This window comes from Hyperoodon ampullatus (assembly GCF_949752795.1).
Source record: "Hyperoodon ampullatus genome assembly, chromosome: 6".
Lineage (NCBI taxonomy): Eukaryota > Metazoa > Chordata > Mammalia > Artiodactyla > Ziphiidae > Hyperoodon > Hyperoodon ampullatus.
The window spans coordinates 36,365,471-36,383,596 of record NC_136919.1 but is presented as its reverse complement, the minus strand read 5'-3'; the positions used below and the strand labels follow the sequence as shown (position 1 = coordinate 36,383,596).

Sequence of the window (18,126 nt, the reverse complement as noted above, 5' to 3'; positions counted from 1 at the left end):
TTACAACTGTGACTCTATTTCTGTTTTGTAAATAAGTTCATTTGTACCATTATTTTTATTGGCTGTGTTTAAAATTTTTCCCCTTGGCATGACATGCTTAAAATATATCTTCTTTATTTTTAAGGGCACTATTTAGGGCAGCATAAGTTTAAGAATGCTTCAGGGAGCAGTTCAGACTTTTTCCACCATGATCATAAGAGAGCATTGCATCTGCTTTTGCAAGTCTCCTGTTTTTGCTGGTAGATCAGAGTATTGACAGTCATGACCCCCCACCCTGACACTATCCTACTTTTTACATTGATGTTTCTCTTAGTGTGCTGGGGGGATACCTTACAGCCTTTCACCTCTACTGGTGGTCTTAGCTTTTTGCTTAGATAGACATCTTAAGGGTGCTGGAGGTCAGTATGTAGCAGCCATGATTCTCTTCTCCATAACACTGTCATATTTGTGGGCAGAGATGCTTTTGTGCTAATATTTTCCTTCTGCCTCTATTATTAATGAAAATAACTGGCATGCAGCGCCCTGGGGTGACTGTCAGTAGATGCCTGGAGTAGGTTTATTCTTTTTATTTTATTTTATATTTTTTACTTGCTACTGTGTCATCTTTGCAGCTTTTTTCTTTTTTCCTTTCTTTTTAAAGTATAGTTGATTTATAGGTTTATTCTTTTTTTTTTTTTTTGCGGTACGCGGGCCTCTCACTCCTGTGGCCTCTCCCGTTGTGGAGCACAGGCTCCAGACGTGCAGGCTCAGCGGCCACGGCTCACGGGCCCGGCCGCTCCGCGGCATGTGGGATCTTCCCGGACCGGGACACAAACCTGTGTCCCCTGCATCGGCAGGCGGACTCTCAACCACTGCACCACCAGGGAAACCCAGGTTTATTTTTTTTAAACAAGCCAGTTAGAAGGTAACACATCTGTAACTTAGGGTTTGAGGTCCATGCACAATCAAGCATGGTTATGGAAAAATGTTTTGACTAGAAAAAAAACAGTAGCAGGCAATAATGTAGCTAGAAATACAGTTATTTTTGAGTTGAGAAAGGGTACACGTGCTTTGTTTTCCAGTAATTGATTTTTGGGGTTTATTTTTATTAGGCTTCCCATCGAATGAAAACGCCAGCCAAGTACATGACTGGGACCACTGTCCTTCCATTTAACCCAGCAGCCTTTGGAGAGGTAGGACTGACATATATTTCTATTTTGCTTTCGCTAAAGGTTCTTAACGGTAATGTCACGGTCAAAGAGATGACCGTGAATTTTTTGTGTTCTAGGTAAACCCATATAATGACATCATTGTTTTATACCAGGTTGTTTATTAGGAAAACAGTACTTAGTAATTGGTATTATTTTAAATCATAGTGGAGTCTAGAAATACATTTATCTCAGTGAGATTCTCTTCGTGAAGGAAATAGATGCTCTGCATTGATTGCTATTGGGAATTTACAGCAAATTAGATTTGAATTTTAAAGCCAACAATATATTGAGGTTATTTGGATTATCCAGTTTTGAAGGTTGGAGAATTAGATTAATTTATCTCATTTACTAAGGGAAATTCTATTATTTTAGTCATTGACTTGCACTAATTAAATGCCAAGAGATAATCTTGTTCAGAGTGAGTAAGAAGACCCACGATGAAATTACTGCCTGTCCTGTTCTAGCTGTCAAGGAAAGAGCTTCCAGAGGACTCCTTAGTAGCTAATTTATGTCAGAGGTTTTTAATGACGTCGTAGCTACTCTTCTGTAGATGATTTGAACCCATTTTCTCAAATTCTCATGTCAGTGGAGATTAAATGCAGCTCAAGTTCCACAGGAACAGATCATTGGTCCCGGGTTTCTGCCCAGTGTCTGTCTCTCTCACATACATACACACACATCTTTAAAAAAAAATAATGATTTTCCTTGTTATATTTTAGACTTTAAAAGTGGAGTTTGTGTTTTAACTCCATTAAACTCTGTTAAAATGCACTCTTTGGATTATAAAAGCTGGTTATATAAATTCTGCTCCATTGTGGTAATTTCAGTTCACACGTTGAGTCGTGTTTTCCAGCTTCTGTGAGGGTTTTGAATAGCTTTATGAAGGAAGGTGGGGAATCAAAGCTGGGAACTGTCACTTTGAAGAACATCTCCTGCCTTGATTTTTTTTTTTTTTTTTTTTTTTTGTGGTACACGGGCCTTTCACTGCTGTGGCCTCTCCCGCTGCGGAGCACAGGCTCCGGACGCACAGGCTCAGTGGCCATGGCTCACGGGCCCAGCCCGCTCCACGGCATGTGGGATCCTCCCGGACCGGGGCACGAACCTGCGCCCCCTGCGTCGGCAGGCGGGCTCCCAACCACTGCGCCACCAGGGAAGCCCCTGCCTTGATTTTTTTTTTTTTTTTTTTTTTGCGGTACGTGGGCCTCTCACTGTTGTGGCCTCTCCCGTTGCGGAGCACAGTCTCTGGACGCGCAGGCTCAGTGGCCATGGCTCACGGGCCCAGCTGCTCTGTGGCATGTGGGATCTTCCTGGACCGGGGCACGAACCCGTGTCCCCTGCATCGGCAGGCGGACTCTCAACCACTGCGCCACCAGGGAAGCCCCCCTGCCTTGATTTTTTGAGACGCTTCTCTGGTGTCCTTCTTCCTTCTGTCTGTAGATAGTCCTGTACTTGCGCATGTGCCTGGCTCACAGTGCGGGAGTGGTGCCCACCTCTCAGAGTTTGGCTGATATGCAAGATCACGCCCCAGCCATTGGACGCTATATACGGACTTTAATGTCGGGCAGCCAGCCAATACCCTCCTCGTCTTCTTCCAAGAGTGGGGAAACCAACCCTGTTCAGATCTACATCGGCCTGCTTCAGCAGCTGTTAGCAGGTGTTGGAGGTAGGAGGTCATGACGCTGAGGATTATACTAAAGCACTTAAACAAAAATCTAATTTTAAACTCAGCTGAGAATTTATAGCAAAATTATTTTCTGTCTTCTCTCCTACAACTGAACATGAATCTCTGTTTCTTTTCTAAACTTTCGTGAGTTCATCTTTGATACACTATTTCTCTTTTCAGAAAGAAATGCTGAACAATAGGTAATATATTTTTACTTTGGAAGTGGGTGTGAAGAACAGGGCATCTTTTTATAGACAATAAGACTGTAAATTTGCTGTATTGAATCACATACTGTATTTAGGTTAACTTTTGTTTTGTAAAACTGGGGAATGCCTCCTAAAGCTGTAGCCTTATGCTTTAAAGGAATTTAGTGATCACTGTACGTTTATTGCTTTTCTTGAAATCAGAATGGTTCTGAATTCCTTCTTATTTAGGTTTGCCAGTCATGTACTGTCTATTGGAAGCTGTCTCAGTGTATCCGGAAAAGCTGGCTACCAAATTTGTAGACAAAACCGAATGGATAAAGGTATATCCTGTGCATGTGTATTTCTTTTTGATTCTGTATATTTTAAACTTTGATCTCATGATGTCGCCTTCCTACCAGTGTTTCTGTGGCCTTTTCTGCCTTTAGGTCATTTTGAAACTCTCATCATTAAACACTTACTGGGAAACGTGTAGGTCCATGTATTGCAGTGATCCATTTAGGTGAGAGGGGGAGATGAATTGAGAGTCTTATAAGTGAGAAAAAATTATTTTTCTGTTTTAAAAGTTTAAAAAAGTAATAAATATGTATAATTTAAGTAAACAATTATGTAAGACATCTCCTTTGCATAGTCTCTCAGCTACCCAGATCCCTTCACCTTCCTGCCTCTTCCTCTCTCACCTGACAGACATGCATAGGTTATCACTTATTTGTATATGGTGTCCCTTGTAGAGCTTACTTATGCATATACACACAAATGAAATTAGCATTTTTGATTTTTCTTCCTTTTTTCACACAAAAGGGTATTATACTTTTCACACTGTTTTGTACCTTCTTTCGCTTAGCGTTAGAACAAGGAGTTATTCCTATATAACTACAGAGAGAACATCCTCTTTGTTTTAACAACTTCATTGTTTTCCACTGCATGAATGTGCCATCATTTATTGTAGGTCCTTATTGATGGTCATTTAGGGTACTTCCAGTCTGCTGCAATGAACAATCCATCATTTTGAATATGAGTGGGTATATTTTTAGATAGATTCCCCAGAAGTGGAATTGAGGACACATGGATGCAATTTTAATGGATAGCACACATCCTGCATATGAGTAGTTCCAATTCACACTCCCACCGGCCATGTTGGAGAGTATTTTTGTCCCGTGGTCACACCAAAAGGGTTACCAGGTTTAGCAAATAAAAATGCAAGATACTGGGCTTCCCTGGTGGCGCAGTGGTTGAGAGTCCGCCTGCCGATGCAGGGGACACGGGTTCGTGCCCCGGTCTGGGAGGATCCCACATACTGCGGAGTGGCTAGGCCCGTGAGCCATGGCCGCTGAGCCTGCGCGTCCGGAGCCTGTGCTCCGCAACGGGAGAGGCCACAACAGTGAGAGGCCCGCGTACCGCAAAAAAAAAAAAAAAAAGCAAGATACTCAGTTAAACTTGAATTTCAGATAAACAGTGAATAATCTTTTTTATTACAGGTCTGGCTCATATAGTTTTGTATACCTTTTGTGCTACATAATGTAGTTCTTTTTGGAAAATGCAGTTTGAATTAATGTAAAAAGTACCAATTATTTAAGTGTGAAAGCGTGAAGGTAATTTACCAAGAGGAGTGAGTTTTGTACTTTTCTGGAAAATCTAGTCTCATGAAGTTTAACTCTAGTCTCATGAAGTCTCATCTAGTTTAAAAAGGTTTTTAAATTCTTTGTGAATATTTGCTGATTTTAAAATGATCTTAGAGTTTTTGACCTTTGATCTTGTAGATCAGGGGTCATTAACTTGTGGTCCATGTACCAAATCTGGCTCACCTCCTGTTTTGTATGGGCTGCAAGCTAAGAATACTGTTTACATTTTTTTTTTTTTTCTCTGCGGTACGTGAGCCTCTCAGTGTTGTGGCCTCTCCCGCTGCAGAGTACAGGCTCCGGACACGCAGGCCCAGCGGCCATGGCTCACGGGCCCAGCCGCTCCACAGCATGTGGGATCCTCCCGGACTGGGGCACGAACCCGTGTCCCCTGCATCAGCAGGCGGACTCTCAACCACTGCGCCACCAAGGAAGCCCTGTTTACATTTTTAAAGGGTTGAAAAAAAAAATAAAAGATGAATAAAATTTCCTGACGTGAAAATTAGAGTGTCTGTAAAATTGTACTGGAATCCAGCCACACCCATTTGTTGTCTATGACTGCTTTTGCCCTACAATAGCAGAGTGGAATTGTTGCCATAGATTTGGCTCTTTACAGAAAACACATGCTCACCTCTGTTTCAGATCAGCTGTGTATTAATTCCACCTGTTTTATACTTTGTATCTTTGATGAAAATGCACATAAGATTTTGGTCTATACCTTCGCTTTTATTTCATTTTGAAATAATAGCTTGTTGTGTTCTTTTCTCATAGTTACCAGTAGATTGAACATTATAATGTTTTAAATGTTAGACGTTGTCAGCAGGGAGATGATCATATATTACGTGTGTATTTCTTTTTCTACACCGCTCAGAGTCTGATGAATAGCAGTAAAGAAGAGATGCGTGAACTGGCAGCATTGTTTTATTCTGTGGTGGTATCTACAGTGTCAGGAAACGAGTTGAAGTCAATGATAGAACAGCTTATAAAGACTACAAAAGACAGTCATGTATGTTATCAGTTTTGTCTTTATCCTTTTTTGTGGGAAATAGTTTTACAAAAGCATCTAATATATTTTTAGTTTTTGTGTTCTCACTTGTAAAATGAACTCATAAATTTCTTGCCTTTATGATTGTAAAGATTAAATGAGATAGATAATACATGGATTCAGTCAGTTCAGTCAACAAATTTTGAGTGCCTTGTGTCTCATAGGCATTGTTTTAAGTGCTACGAATACGGCAGGGAGTGGATACATGAGAAGCTCTAGTAGTGCTTGGTGCTCGGAAATGTTAGTTCCTTTTTCTTCCCCATCTACTGCCACCTCTCATTGTACCTGTCCCGTTAGGAAACACTGTTGAAACCATGTGCTTTCAAATATTTTATTTTCATTTGGAGGTTTTAGCGATTAGAAATAGGATCCGTTCATTGTATTTTGTTGGCAGTAGAGGAAAATTATGCTTGAAAGTTATGACGGTGTATTTACCTAAGTGTTATTTATAAGCTAGAAGAAAGTGTGGGTGCTTATAAGAGCACCCACTTATGGAGTCACCTCACCCAGAGTTGGAGTTGGGTATCGGATTAGGGAATCTAAATCCAAGTGAGTCAGGACTCAGCTTAACTTCTCAGAATTCTGTGTTTGAAACTCAAGTTTTCTCTTCTTGCCTAACCGATTTATTAACATCTAGTGGAGCCTCACATGATCACTTTACTTTTTGGCCTTATATTTTATTGGGGAGATGACTGTAGTAAACACACAGTTATTTCATTGCATTCACGCACATGTGAGAGAGACAGACATACGTTATTGTGTTGTTAAATCCAGAGCCCGGAGATACAGCACGGATCTTTGCTTGCATTGGGATTCACAGTAGGAAGATACTTGGCTAAGAAGAAAATGAAAATGGCAGAGCAGCAAGACGTGGAGACAAATGCTGATTTTCTGCCCGAACAAGAGGAGCTCATTCAGAGTGCCACAGAAACTATCGGTAATTAATGTGTTTATGCTGATTTGGATGTCAGCATAAGTAGGTTACAGTTTTTTTGAATTAGGTTAAAATTTATTGTAACATTTAAATTTCTTTTTATAGCATTGAACTCTAAATACACGAGGTTTTTCCACAAAATCTTGATGCTAAATAAATTCTGTTTTTAATAACAATGCAAGTACTCTAGTTTTTCTATATATTTTTTTTCTATATGTTTCTATTTAACAGAGATGATTCCATTATGGGAAAAAATGTAAACATTAAGAAAGGGCATGACTCTGGTGTTTTATTACTAAAGAAATGCTAACAAATTATCAACTGGAAAATATGTTATAGAACTTGATTTTGGTTTGCTGTCTTTAAAAAAATCTTGAGTACATTGCTGGTTGCTTTGGATTCCAGGGGTAATGATATAAAATTCTCTTTTGTCTAAATGTGTTTACAGGCTCATTTTTGGACAGTACATCACCCCTCCTGGCAATTGCTGCCTGTACAGCCCTGGGTGAAATCGGCAGAAATGGTCCACTCCCAATCCCCAGTGAGGGATCTGGCTTTACTAAGTTGCATCTTGTGGAAAGCCTGCTAAATAGAATACCCTCCAGTAAAGAAACAAATAAGGCAAGTCTCTTCCTTTTATCCTTCTTTCCTGAAATTCTTTCTATTCATAGATAAATAAATGAATAAAAACAGAATCATAGTCAGGATAGATGGCGTTACAGCTGGACGAAGGATTGAATGTGAAAAAGAGTGATAAAGAAGAAAGTCTAGGTGACTGTTTAATTTTGAGTTGGGTATGATTTGTGTACTGCTTTTGTGTGTGTACCGTTTGACCCAGTTACTCCAATTTAGGCCCGTAACTGTTAAGATTTGGGTAAATATTAAATGCATTAGGTAATTCTTTGGTCATGCAAAAGGGGGGTAATAAAGTGTTAAATAGTTTTACTATTTTTGTAATTTCAGACCAAATCTAAATCTTAACTTCCTGTACTTAGTTTGGTTTTAAGAAATCTGGGCATTAGTAAGCAGTGTGAGTAATCTCTGAGGAAAAGGACACTTGTGGTTTTTTTAGTTTTAGATAAAAACTTTCATAGACTTTAAAAATTTTCTTTGGGATAAGAACACCTCAGTGTTGAAGTATAAGATGATTTAATGAACAGAAAAATCAGTTTACTACAAGTTTAATAAATATGCAATTTTATTCTTGATCTAGCTACTATTTAAAACTTTCTGAGATCACAGTAGTTTTTATTAGATGTTAGCAACTACTCATTACCATCCATTGTTGAGCACTTGCAATCTGCCAAGCATATGCTGAGTGCTTCACATGCATTAATTAATTGAATCCCCAAAAGATCTAGTGAAGTAGGTACAGTTGTCATCTCTGTTTTCCGAGATGAGGAAATAGCGTCACAGAGAGGTGAAGTAACTTGCCTGAGGTCACACAGTTGTAAAGGCTATAAAAATGGTCGCGCTGTGCCTTGATCTTAGGTCCTCTGGGCCCAGAATCTACATTTATAACTGTTATAGCTTGTAGGATAATGAACTAGTTAAAGACTTTGTTCTTCCTTCTTTTGCAGCTGTGGACCCTTAATGAACTCAGTTTTATGTCTTTCTACCTCCAATGTCGTATAGACATAATTCTGTAAAATTGAATACTTAAAAAAAAAAATGTGCTGATGCATTAGTTAGACAGACTTCTCCTCCCTGCTTTCTCATTTTGGAAACATTTTTTCTGGGACCAAACTGTTATATACTTCATTTAAAAAAAGAAAAATTCTGTGTTCTTCCAGATGAAAGAAAGAGCTATCCAAACACTGGGGTATTTTCCAGTTGGGGATGGAGATTTTCCTCACCAGAAACTCCTCTTGCAAGGTCTGATGGATTCTGTGGAGGTATTTATATTGCTATCTGGTTGTTAGTCATTCAAACAAAAGGCATTTTTCTTAACTTGGAATTTTGCATGCTGTGAGGTTTTAAATTAAAACTTTATTCATTTATTCACCAAGTACTTACTGAGTACCATCTGTGGGCCCATCACTGTGGTAATCGTATCATTGACTAAATCACCTCTGTGGGGAAGTCCTTTTCTCATGATTTTTTTTTAAAATAAATTTATTTATTTTTATTTATTATTTTTGGCTGTGTTGGGTCTTTGTTGCGGTGCGCGGGCTTCCTCTAGTTGCGGTGAGCGGGAGCTACTCTTCGTTGCGGTGCGCGGGCTTCTCATTGCGGTGGCTTCTCTTGTAGTGGAGCACGGGCTCTCGAGTGCAGGCTCAGTAGTTGTGGGTCGTGGGCTCTAGAGCACAGGCTCAGTAGTTGTAGTGCTCGGGCTTAGTTGCTCCCTGGCACGTGGGATCTTGCTGGACCAGGGCTCGAACCCATGTCCCCTGCATTGGCAGGCGGATTCTTAACCACTGCGCCACCAGGGAAGCCCTTCTCGTCATTTTTGAGTAAAGCGTGGTGCATTGTAGGTAGAAGGGGAAACGTACCCATTCAGCTAGATGTGGCGAGTGGGTGCCAGTGTTCTGGTTGCCCTTGAGTCTGATGACTTTGCTTCTGTCTTCTAGATAAATGTCCAGTGTGGTGGAGAAGACCTATAAGTAGACAACTGCTAGCCAATATGATGAGTGACCTAACACAGTCTGATGTGGCCCCTGATTGGGCCTTGGTTCTTGTCACTTACTCACCAGCCGCTTTTGTTCACCAGCCTCTTAGTCCTTCTTTGCTCTGAGCTTTTGAAAGACCCATGCTTCCTTCTTTCTCAGGTTGTTGCTATAGCTCTTTGAAAAGTTTTCTGACCCTTCAGACTAGAGTAGATTATTTATTTATTTGTGCTTTCATGCTGCTCTGTACTTTTGTTCACAACATTCATCACAGTTGCTAATTGCCCACTGGGCTGAAGGCAAAGTCTGTTTTGCACCCCCATCCTCACCCCCTTATAAAACAGGGGCCTGGCAGCGTAATTGGTAGTAGCAGGACCTCAAACATTTTTGGAAGAGTAACTGAATGAAGAGATGTTTGCATGTAAGGCAGTGGACTCACGAAGGCGGGCGTGAGCACTTCTGTGTGGGGGAGCTGGTGCACGTTTTTTGGTGGCAAAGTCGCTGCTGGGCCTTGAAGAAAGAGAGGGAGGAGAGAGGAGAGCTGTGGTTGAGTAATAAGGCAGCTGAGTGATAGAGCCGACATCAGGATGCAGGTCTCTGGATTCTTGATGGAGTATTTTTAAGGTGAAATTGTTTGACAAGAAATTATAACCATATCTCATTCTCCCTGGATGTCACTGACATTGTAACGTCTTGGAGAAAATCTTGTGATGTCTCCTTTCTCATCTTTTTTCTTTTTATATATCTATGATAGAGATGGGTTTCTTCCAGTTTTGTTTAAATGAAGGTTTGTCTCGGTTCTTAACTTGCTACTGAAGACATTATTTTAAGAGTTTAGAAGTACAGAACTGTATGAAAAGCTTGAAACATGCTAGAGAGACTGAAGGAGGAGAATTTAAAAAAAGCCGGAATCAAGAGAAGCAACATGTCTTCACAGTCATCTAAGACAAAGTTCTAAAGGTTTTTTTTGTTGTTGTTTCTTTTAACTTTTTATTATGGAAAATTTCAAACATGCACACAAGTAGAGAGAATAATAATATAATGATCCCTATTTACCCACTCTTTATTTATAGAATATTTAAAGCAAAATCTGGATATCATCCTCACAAATAGAGTTAGGGAGTTTTGTTTTTGTTTGTAATGCCAACCATGTTGTTATTAACATGTAAACAGGTAAAAACAGACACATAAAATGACTCCCTAATATGGGATCCTCTGTGTTGAGATAACCTTTTCTCAGCTTAGAGTTGCCAAGAGAAACTTTTGACCAGGAAAGCTGTAGGACTGAAGCCTTCAAATATTTTTTCTCAGAGTAGGAAGTGTGTGGTATCAGCACTTAATACCTCAGCAAGCCTAGAGCATTTAGTTGATTGAGCTTGGAAATGGCTAGACTGTTGTCTGTATGCTTTACAGTGTTCTCCCAAAAGGCCCATATTCCCATACCCCTCATATTCTCTGTTCTTCATTCTCTTCTTACTCTCCTATTCTTAGGTCTTTTCTGATTCCCAGCAAACATTAGAGAAAAATGCCAAAGGGAGCTGAGGCTGGCCCAATTCCATATTAGTCAGTGATTCATAATTGTGAGATGTGTCAATTTCTAAATCTGATTTTAAAAATTTGAGTATGTATAGTTTAGAATTTTTTAAACTTTTGATTTTTGAAACAATTCCAAATTTACAGTGTGGTTGTCAGAATAATGTAAAGAACTCCTGTATACCCTTTATTCAGACTTACCAAATTATAGTATTTTACCACGTTTGCTTTGTCATTCTCTGTTTTTTTTTTCTGAACCATTTGAGAGGAACTTGCAGATATCATGTAATTTAAGCGTGCAGAGAGGAGCTGTTAGTAAATGATAAAGGCCGCTGTTAAGGGTGCAGTTACTACCAGTCACGTGTCTACTAGATGCTTTATGTACATTAGCCTCATTTAATCCCTACGGCCTGATGAGGTGGATGATGGTATTATTTATGCTCATGTTACAAATGACAAAGTTGAGTCTCAGAGTTTACATAAGTGTATGTAGCTGATGAGAAACAGAATTTCTACCAAGATCCATATGGCTTCACAGTCCATGCCCTTCTCCGCCAAGTAAATGGTTCCATTCTTCCAAAGATTAAAAATCCCTGCTTAGTGGTTCTCTGCTGAGGGTGAAGAGTGCAGCACAGACTTGGGAAAAGATCCTCAAGTCATTCTTGGGTTCTCCGTTCCCTCACCCTGCCTCACTTTCCAGCCATCCCGTTATCTGAGAGCATTGCAGGCAAAAGAGTAAAAACAAAGCATGCCAAGAAACAAGACAGTAAGCAGGCTTTTTGTGGAAATGGATGTTTTGGGGCAATGTTCTCTCTGACTCCTCACTTTTATCCCCTTCATTGCAGGCCAAGCAGATAGAGCTTCAGTTCACTATCGGCGAAGCCATCACCAGTGCTGCAATAGGAGCTAGTTCTGTGGCCGCCCGGGATGCCTGGCTGGTGGCTGAAGAAGAATATACGCCCCCTGCCGGTACCATATAGTCAGCTAATCAGTTTATTACCACCAAGTAACCCTCTTCTGTTCTTGTTATCACCTTTGAGCAAAAGAAAAAAATGTATACATTCCATTTTAACTCTCTTTCCAATATTTATATATGTCTTTATCAATTTGGCTCAGTCAAGAAAGACAGTTGGTTAAAGGAGACTGAGCACAAAATGAATGAGAACTGTTTCTTTAGTCCTTTGGCAAGCAGGCAGGGGAGTTAGCTATCGATTACCTTCAGACTTGTGCTCTATTCGTGAGGATTGGTGTGTTTAGCCAGTTAGTGTTAGAGGTTGAGGCCTAGCAGTTTCCAAGTTTTGTGTCCCCTATTCCTTTATCACACAGTGCAGGTCGTGCAGCAGGTGCCTCTTCACTAAGTCACTCTGGCTTTTAGTGACCACATAGGTGAAGGGGCGTGCGTTTTCTGATGACGTGTTACAGGTACTGTGATTTCACATGTCTCGTATGCTGTGAACATCCTACAGGGCACAGGATGGCTCTCCACAGCAGAGTGTCCTGCCAACCTCAGTAATGCCAAGGTTGAGGAACTCTGAAGTGACAAAGGAAAGGAGAACAATGGCATAGTAGCTGGAGGAGGAAAGTGAGGTTGATAGAGGCTGGTTTGCCTGTTAGTGTTTAGATGGAGATGTTGGGAAAGATACGGGAGAGAAAGAAAAATGGCTGACACTAGGACGAATGGGGATAATTAAAAAAAATTAAGACAAAACGAATACAACATTGTAAATTAACTGTGCTCCAATAAAAATTTAAAAACAAACAAATAAAAGAAAAAAATATTTATTTTAAAAACTCCATGTGCAATTAAGGTCTAAAAGGAAATAGAAAGGAAGAGAAATACTTTTCTTTCCTGCTATCACTGTTTAAATGGGTAAAATTACATTAATCATATGGGTATTAAAAAAACTGAAGACAGTTTTCTAAAAAGAGAAGTTTTAGGTTCAGAGCAACGTTAAGAGGAAGGTGCAGAGGTTTCCCGCACCCTCTCCCCCTGCGCGTGCCTGGCCTCTCCCGTGGTGGTGATAATTCTTCATTCTAGGGAACTAAAGTTATCTGAGTACCTTTGAAAGGTTATTTTGTTTATGCTAGGTTCTGAAGTGAATGATTATCAATTCCTTCAGCAATTTATTTAAACACCTTAGTCATTTAGATCTTAATATGTTGTATCGAGTAAATGTTGATTAAAATTTAGTCTTTTTCAGGAAGCTCTATTCAGTTATTTTAATTGCTTCTTATCATTCTTTCCCTTTCCCTTTAGGAGCTAAAGTTAATGATGTGGTCCCCTGGGTGTTGGATCTGATTTTAAATAAACATATCATCAGCTCCAACCCACATGTGAGGCAAGCAGCCTGCATCTGGCTCCTTTCCCTTGTGAGGAAGCTAAGTACCCATGAAGAAGTGAAGGTAAGCCATTCTGTAAATGTGATCCAGCTCTGTTGGAAACTGTTTATGAAATATTTCTAATAGAAAGGTGGGAGGAAGGGAAGTGTATGGGAGTGAGGGCCACTAACCAGTAACACATATTTTGAAATAAGCTATACGTGAAGGAATGAAGGATGGTACCTGATATATATGGGCTGGAAGGTGATTCTTAAGTTGAAGGTACAACGTCAGAGGAAGTGGTGAGGATGGGGAGGCTCAGATTGTGTGCGTTAGACCACCTGTAAGTGCTACAGCCTTCAGGTAATTTGGCCACCTTCGAAGGTGAGAGCACAGCAAGGTTTGTGACTGCCTCTGGTTGTGAGACTTCACAGGGGTTGTGTACCCTGAGAGCAAGATTTTTATTCTCCCAAGGAGGTGGGAGTTTCAGTGTTCTGAATGCCTTTTTTCTTCTTTCAGTCTCATCTTAAAGAAATTCAGAGTGCATTTGTTTCTGTTTTGTCAGAAAATGATGGTAAGTAATTGGTAAATATTTGATTTCCAAACTTCTTTAAACTTGTATTTTAAATTTTGAAAAATCTGGATTAATGAACATAGAAGAAGGCTACAGGAAACTTGATTCTTAATGTATTTATTTATTAATTAGATCATTTATTCATTAGATCAGTTTTGCATTTAAAAGTGGAGCCGAGGCCTTCTTTAACGTTCGTATTTGTACCAAATAATAGCTTTCTTCTCCTGTTACTTAGAATTCCTTTTTTCTTTGTGATTTAAGCCAGGAGAGAGTGCAAATATTTGTGTTAGACATTTAAACAGTAGCTTTGTTTTATTAATTTTAAACATGTGGTCTGATGTTGACTTTTCATTTAAAAAATTGCACGTGGGCATCCTGAAATCCTGTGATTACCTCTCGTGTGTGACGTGCATCCACTGACCCTTTGTCAACCATGCACTGCAAACTAAGGCCCAGCAGGGTTGACTTGGCTTGTGAGTTGGATGTTCTGTGAATGTAGTTCTCATTTACAGAGACTTGCTGGTGTCATGTCCACTCAGATGATTTAGTATGTTTTTAACAAAATAGGCAGGTTGATTATGTTTTCATATCTTTACTTTGATATCATTTTGGGTTAATGTTACAAGTTTAACTTTTTTTTTACTTGATGGCCAGAGGACAACTTTTTCTTAAAAGAATATTGTTTTGTCTGACTTCTGTGTAGAACTTAGCCAAGATGTTGCCTCAAAAGGCCTTGGGTTGGTGTATGAACTGGGCAGTGAACAAGATCAGCAGGAGTTGGTTTCTACTCTTGTAGAAACACTGATGACTGGCAAAAGGTACAGTGAACTTGAAAATTTCAGATTTGAACACGCAGGGCAAGTTTTGCACATACTGAGAATATGAAGTGGAAGAAGGAAAGTTCAGCTTGTGATTTTCCTGTTTATTAAGCCTTTTCTAAATTGCAAGTCATTGATTGTTATACTGTGGATAGCAGTTTAATTATCCAGTGTATACTGTTTAGAAAGTAAACTAAACTACTGTTTAGAAACAGGCCAGTAATTCAGGCTTTGAAAATTGAATGATCTTGGGACAGGTAAAGCATTGGATTACAGAAGTACCGTAATTACCGTTGGCTAAATGGAATGAAGACGTGGAGAGGAAGCGTGTCACGCAAGTCCGATCTGTGAAGAGGAAGAGGGGGGCAGTCATTCTCCTAATTGGTCGCTGCTTTATGTTACCTTCCTTGTAGGAAGAATAGTTCTCGATGTGTGACCACATTTAATTCAGTGTAACTTTATGTGGGATGTCTTTTATATCTATTTGTTCTTCCTAGACTTCATTTTACAAAATTCTCTGGCTGATGGGAAGGGTTAGTTGACTTTTACATCTTGCACACTGTAGATACTTGATAGGGAATTTGATTTTATCAGTTTACAAATGAAATGTATGCATTAGTTGAATGGTGGTATGAAAATTTTGAGGCTAATTTAAATTCTTGGTGTTGTTTTCATTTAGAACTAAGCATGAAGTTTCTGGAGAGACAGTGGTGTTTCAAGGAGGCCTTGGCAAAACCCCTGATGGGTAAGTGTGCCAGATCCATTGATGAGTCACTGTAGACATCTCTCCGTTGGAAAAGGTGCTCACCAGGTTGATTTCCACCCTCGTGGGAGGTGTTGTGTGTTAGTGGAAGAAGAAAATGTCAGTGAAAAAGCCTAGTGTTTTAAGATTGGGTTTCCTGGGGGAGCAGACTGAGATGGAGGTGTGTGTGCTGGAAGTTTATTGAAGGGTGCCTGGGGTCGTCACCCTGGGGGAGTGAGGAGGCAGGACAGGTCCGGTGGCCAAGGAGGAGCTGAACTGCTGCCCCCGCTCACGAGACCGTGACCCGTCACGGAGCTTTGGGACTGGGCTGGGAGGGCCTGCAGGGAGGTCCTGCTCTGTGTCCCCTCCTCAGGTCTTTTCACCCCCTCAGCGACTAGCCGTTGGTGGTGGGCTGCTCTCGGGGAGGACCTGACCTTGGACTGAGGGCAGTTCTGTCAGCTCCCAGCCAGTGGGTCCTCAGGGAGGAATCAGCACCCACTGCACCTAGTTTTTTGGGGGGGCATCTGTACTTGGTGTTTTGGAGTCCACCAACTTGGCATTTCAAATTAATTCGTAGAGCCTTATACCACTTTTGTCTTATCATTATTCCATCATGGTTGATACTGTTGCTTTTCCTCTGAAAACCCTCAGGTCCAGCTGCAGCTTGCTGGGCCTTGCTGGGGAGTCCCCAGAGCCCTGCCTCAGGCTGTCTCTTCCATAGCTCCGTGTTTTCACACTGAAGTTGTTTCATTCCACTTATCCTCCCTCTAGACTCCCTCTGAGTTTTAAAAAAAAGGGCTCACTTTTCACAAAATAATGAAAAAGATCAGGTAGTTGAGCAAATACAGAGGGACGTTAACAGGACTTGAAGAAGTTGTTATCAGGATTGGGACGCTGTAGCTTAGAAAAGGTGTAGGGAAGACAGAAGTTGTCTTCAGATGGTTCTCTTAGGATCCTGAGAGAGATTGGTGCACAGTGTACCGAAGAATTATTGCCGTCTCCTGAGGTGATGAGGGCTCCACCCTCATGGGCATCACAGGTGCCTTAGGTCATTTACCAGCCATTGCTGAGAACTGAAGTAGGCGACTTTTTATATTCTCGTCACCCTGGTTCTCTGCCTCTGTGGTAATGAGATAACTCAATATTGGAAATTTAGCGAAAACATAATTTTAAAATGTCCTAGTAATATTGGTAATGTAATTTTTTTAATAGTCTGGAGGTGGAGAAATACATTACAGCATACTTTTTCATTTTTGTTTTCAAGCCAGGGCCTCTCTACTTACAAGGAGCTTTGTTCTCTGGCAAGTGATCTTAGTCAGCCAGATCTGGTGTATAAATTTATGAATCTAGCCAACCATCACGCAATGTGGAACTCTAGGAAGGTAAGTGGCTATTGCTGGACATTTTATTTTTTTCCTCCCTCCAAATCAAACCTCCTGCATTGGCAGACGGGGACAACTGTTATGCAATGTGTTTTGTAAAAGTCTGTGATTAGAGAGATCGAGATCACCACATAGCTGCTATTATTGATTGGTAAAGCTGGACACCCAGTAAATCAGGCTCTATTCAGGGACAAGGACAGGAGGAAGAATTTTGTGATATTTGATATGTGGATATCATATCTGAGCCACGTTGTTATTATTTTTTTAGGGTGCTGCTTTTGGTTTTAATGTAATTGCTACCAGAGCTGGAGAGCAGCTAGCTCCTTTCCTGCCTCAGCTGGTTCCTCGTCTTTATCGTTACCAGTTTGATCCCAACCTTGGCATTCGACAGGCCATGACAAGTATTTGGAACGCGCTGGTCACTGACAAGTCAACGGCAAGTATCTGTGAGCCCTTGTCCCAGGTGACACATGGCATGTAAACCCACGCTCATCTTCCTTTCTACTTGGTGTACTTTTTTGTTTAAACAAACAGACTTCCCCTTCATCCCTTGCTTTCTTCCTTCTTTCAAGGTATCAGAGATGCTCATGGCAACATTTATTGAAATCTCAAAAATGGAAACAATCTAAATGTCCATTGGGTGGATGGTTAAGGAAGTGGCAGTGTATCCACACAAATGGAAAACTGTATGTCGATAGTTAACCACTGACGTAGCGGAGAACAGGTCGTGGTTCTTGCCTTCACGTAGTTGGGGAGGTAGATAAGGAATCAGGCAGTTACCATATTTGGTTTTTTTCTCATCTGGCTGCTTCTCATATCCTCCTTCGCTGTGAGATACTAGGATTTCTCAGGGTTTGCCTCTGAGTACCGTTGACTCTCTCCACTTTCTCTTGTTAGATGAGCTCATCAGTTCCAGGGCTTACGTGTCATCTTGATTGTGATGGTTCCCAGTCTTTACTTCTGGCCCAGGCACGACTTGTGCTCCTGACTTGTCTGTCTCACTGCCTGCTTGACATTGTCACTTGGATGTTGTTTCGAGATACCTTAGACTTAATATGTCCAGAACAGGACTTAAAAAAACAAACTTCCCCCTCTCTTCTCCTCGGCGTTCATTCATTTACCCCAGCTGGGAAACTGGGCATCATCCTTGATTATTGTCTGTCTCACCCTCACCCTCAATTGAATCCAGTAGGGAATTCTGTTGATTCTGCTTCCAAAGTATTTCTCCCTCCCTCCCTTCCTCCCTTCCCTTCTTCCCTCCTTCCTTTCTCTCTCTCTCTCTTTCTCTCTCTCTCTTTCTTTCTCTCTTTCTCTCTCTCTTTCTCTCTTTTTCTCTTTCTTTCTTTCTTCCTCCCTTCCTCCCTTCCTTCCACTGTGTGGCTTGCAGGATCTCAGTTCCCTGACCAGGGATCAAACCTGGGCCCACAGCAGTGAAAGTGCTGTATCTTAACCCCTGGATCTCCAGGGAATTCCCTCCAAAGTATTTCTTGAATCTATT

General features: G+C 40.7%; 1 protein-coding gene across 2 annotated transcripts in view; it reads left to right on the top strand.

Moving 5' to 3' along the window:
• Nucleotides 1-18,126, top strand: part of ECPAS (Ecm29 proteasome adaptor and scaffold) — a gene marked incomplete at its 5' end in the record, with an annotated part of 100,175 nt that overhangs the window by 59,769 nt on the left and 22,280 nt on the right. For both annotated transcript variants that reach the window (XM_079706385.1, XM_079706384.1), the window contains 14 exons: nucleotides 1,092-1,172; nucleotides 2,628-2,853; nucleotides 3,288-3,379; nucleotides 5,547-5,681; nucleotides 6,495-6,657; nucleotides 7,103-7,275; nucleotides 8,448-8,549; nucleotides 11,639-11,762; nucleotides 13,051-13,196; nucleotides 13,632-13,686; nucleotides 14,390-14,504; nucleotides 15,184-15,249; nucleotides 16,511-16,628; nucleotides 16,897-17,064. In XM_079706385.1, the coding sequence (XP_079562511.1) occupies nucleotides 1,092-1,172; nucleotides 2,628-2,853; nucleotides 3,288-3,379; nucleotides 5,547-5,681; nucleotides 6,495-6,657; nucleotides 7,103-7,275; nucleotides 8,448-8,549; nucleotides 11,639-11,762; nucleotides 13,051-13,196; nucleotides 13,632-13,686; nucleotides 14,390-14,504; nucleotides 15,184-15,249; nucleotides 16,511-16,628; nucleotides 16,897-17,064 (1,764 nt within the window). The remainder of the gene's footprint in view (nucleotides 1-1,091; nucleotides 1,173-2,627; nucleotides 2,854-3,287; nucleotides 3,380-5,546; nucleotides 5,682-6,494; nucleotides 6,658-7,102; nucleotides 7,276-8,447; nucleotides 8,550-11,638; nucleotides 11,763-13,050; nucleotides 13,197-13,631; nucleotides 13,687-14,389; nucleotides 14,505-15,183; nucleotides 15,250-16,510; nucleotides 16,629-16,896; nucleotides 17,065-18,126) is intronic.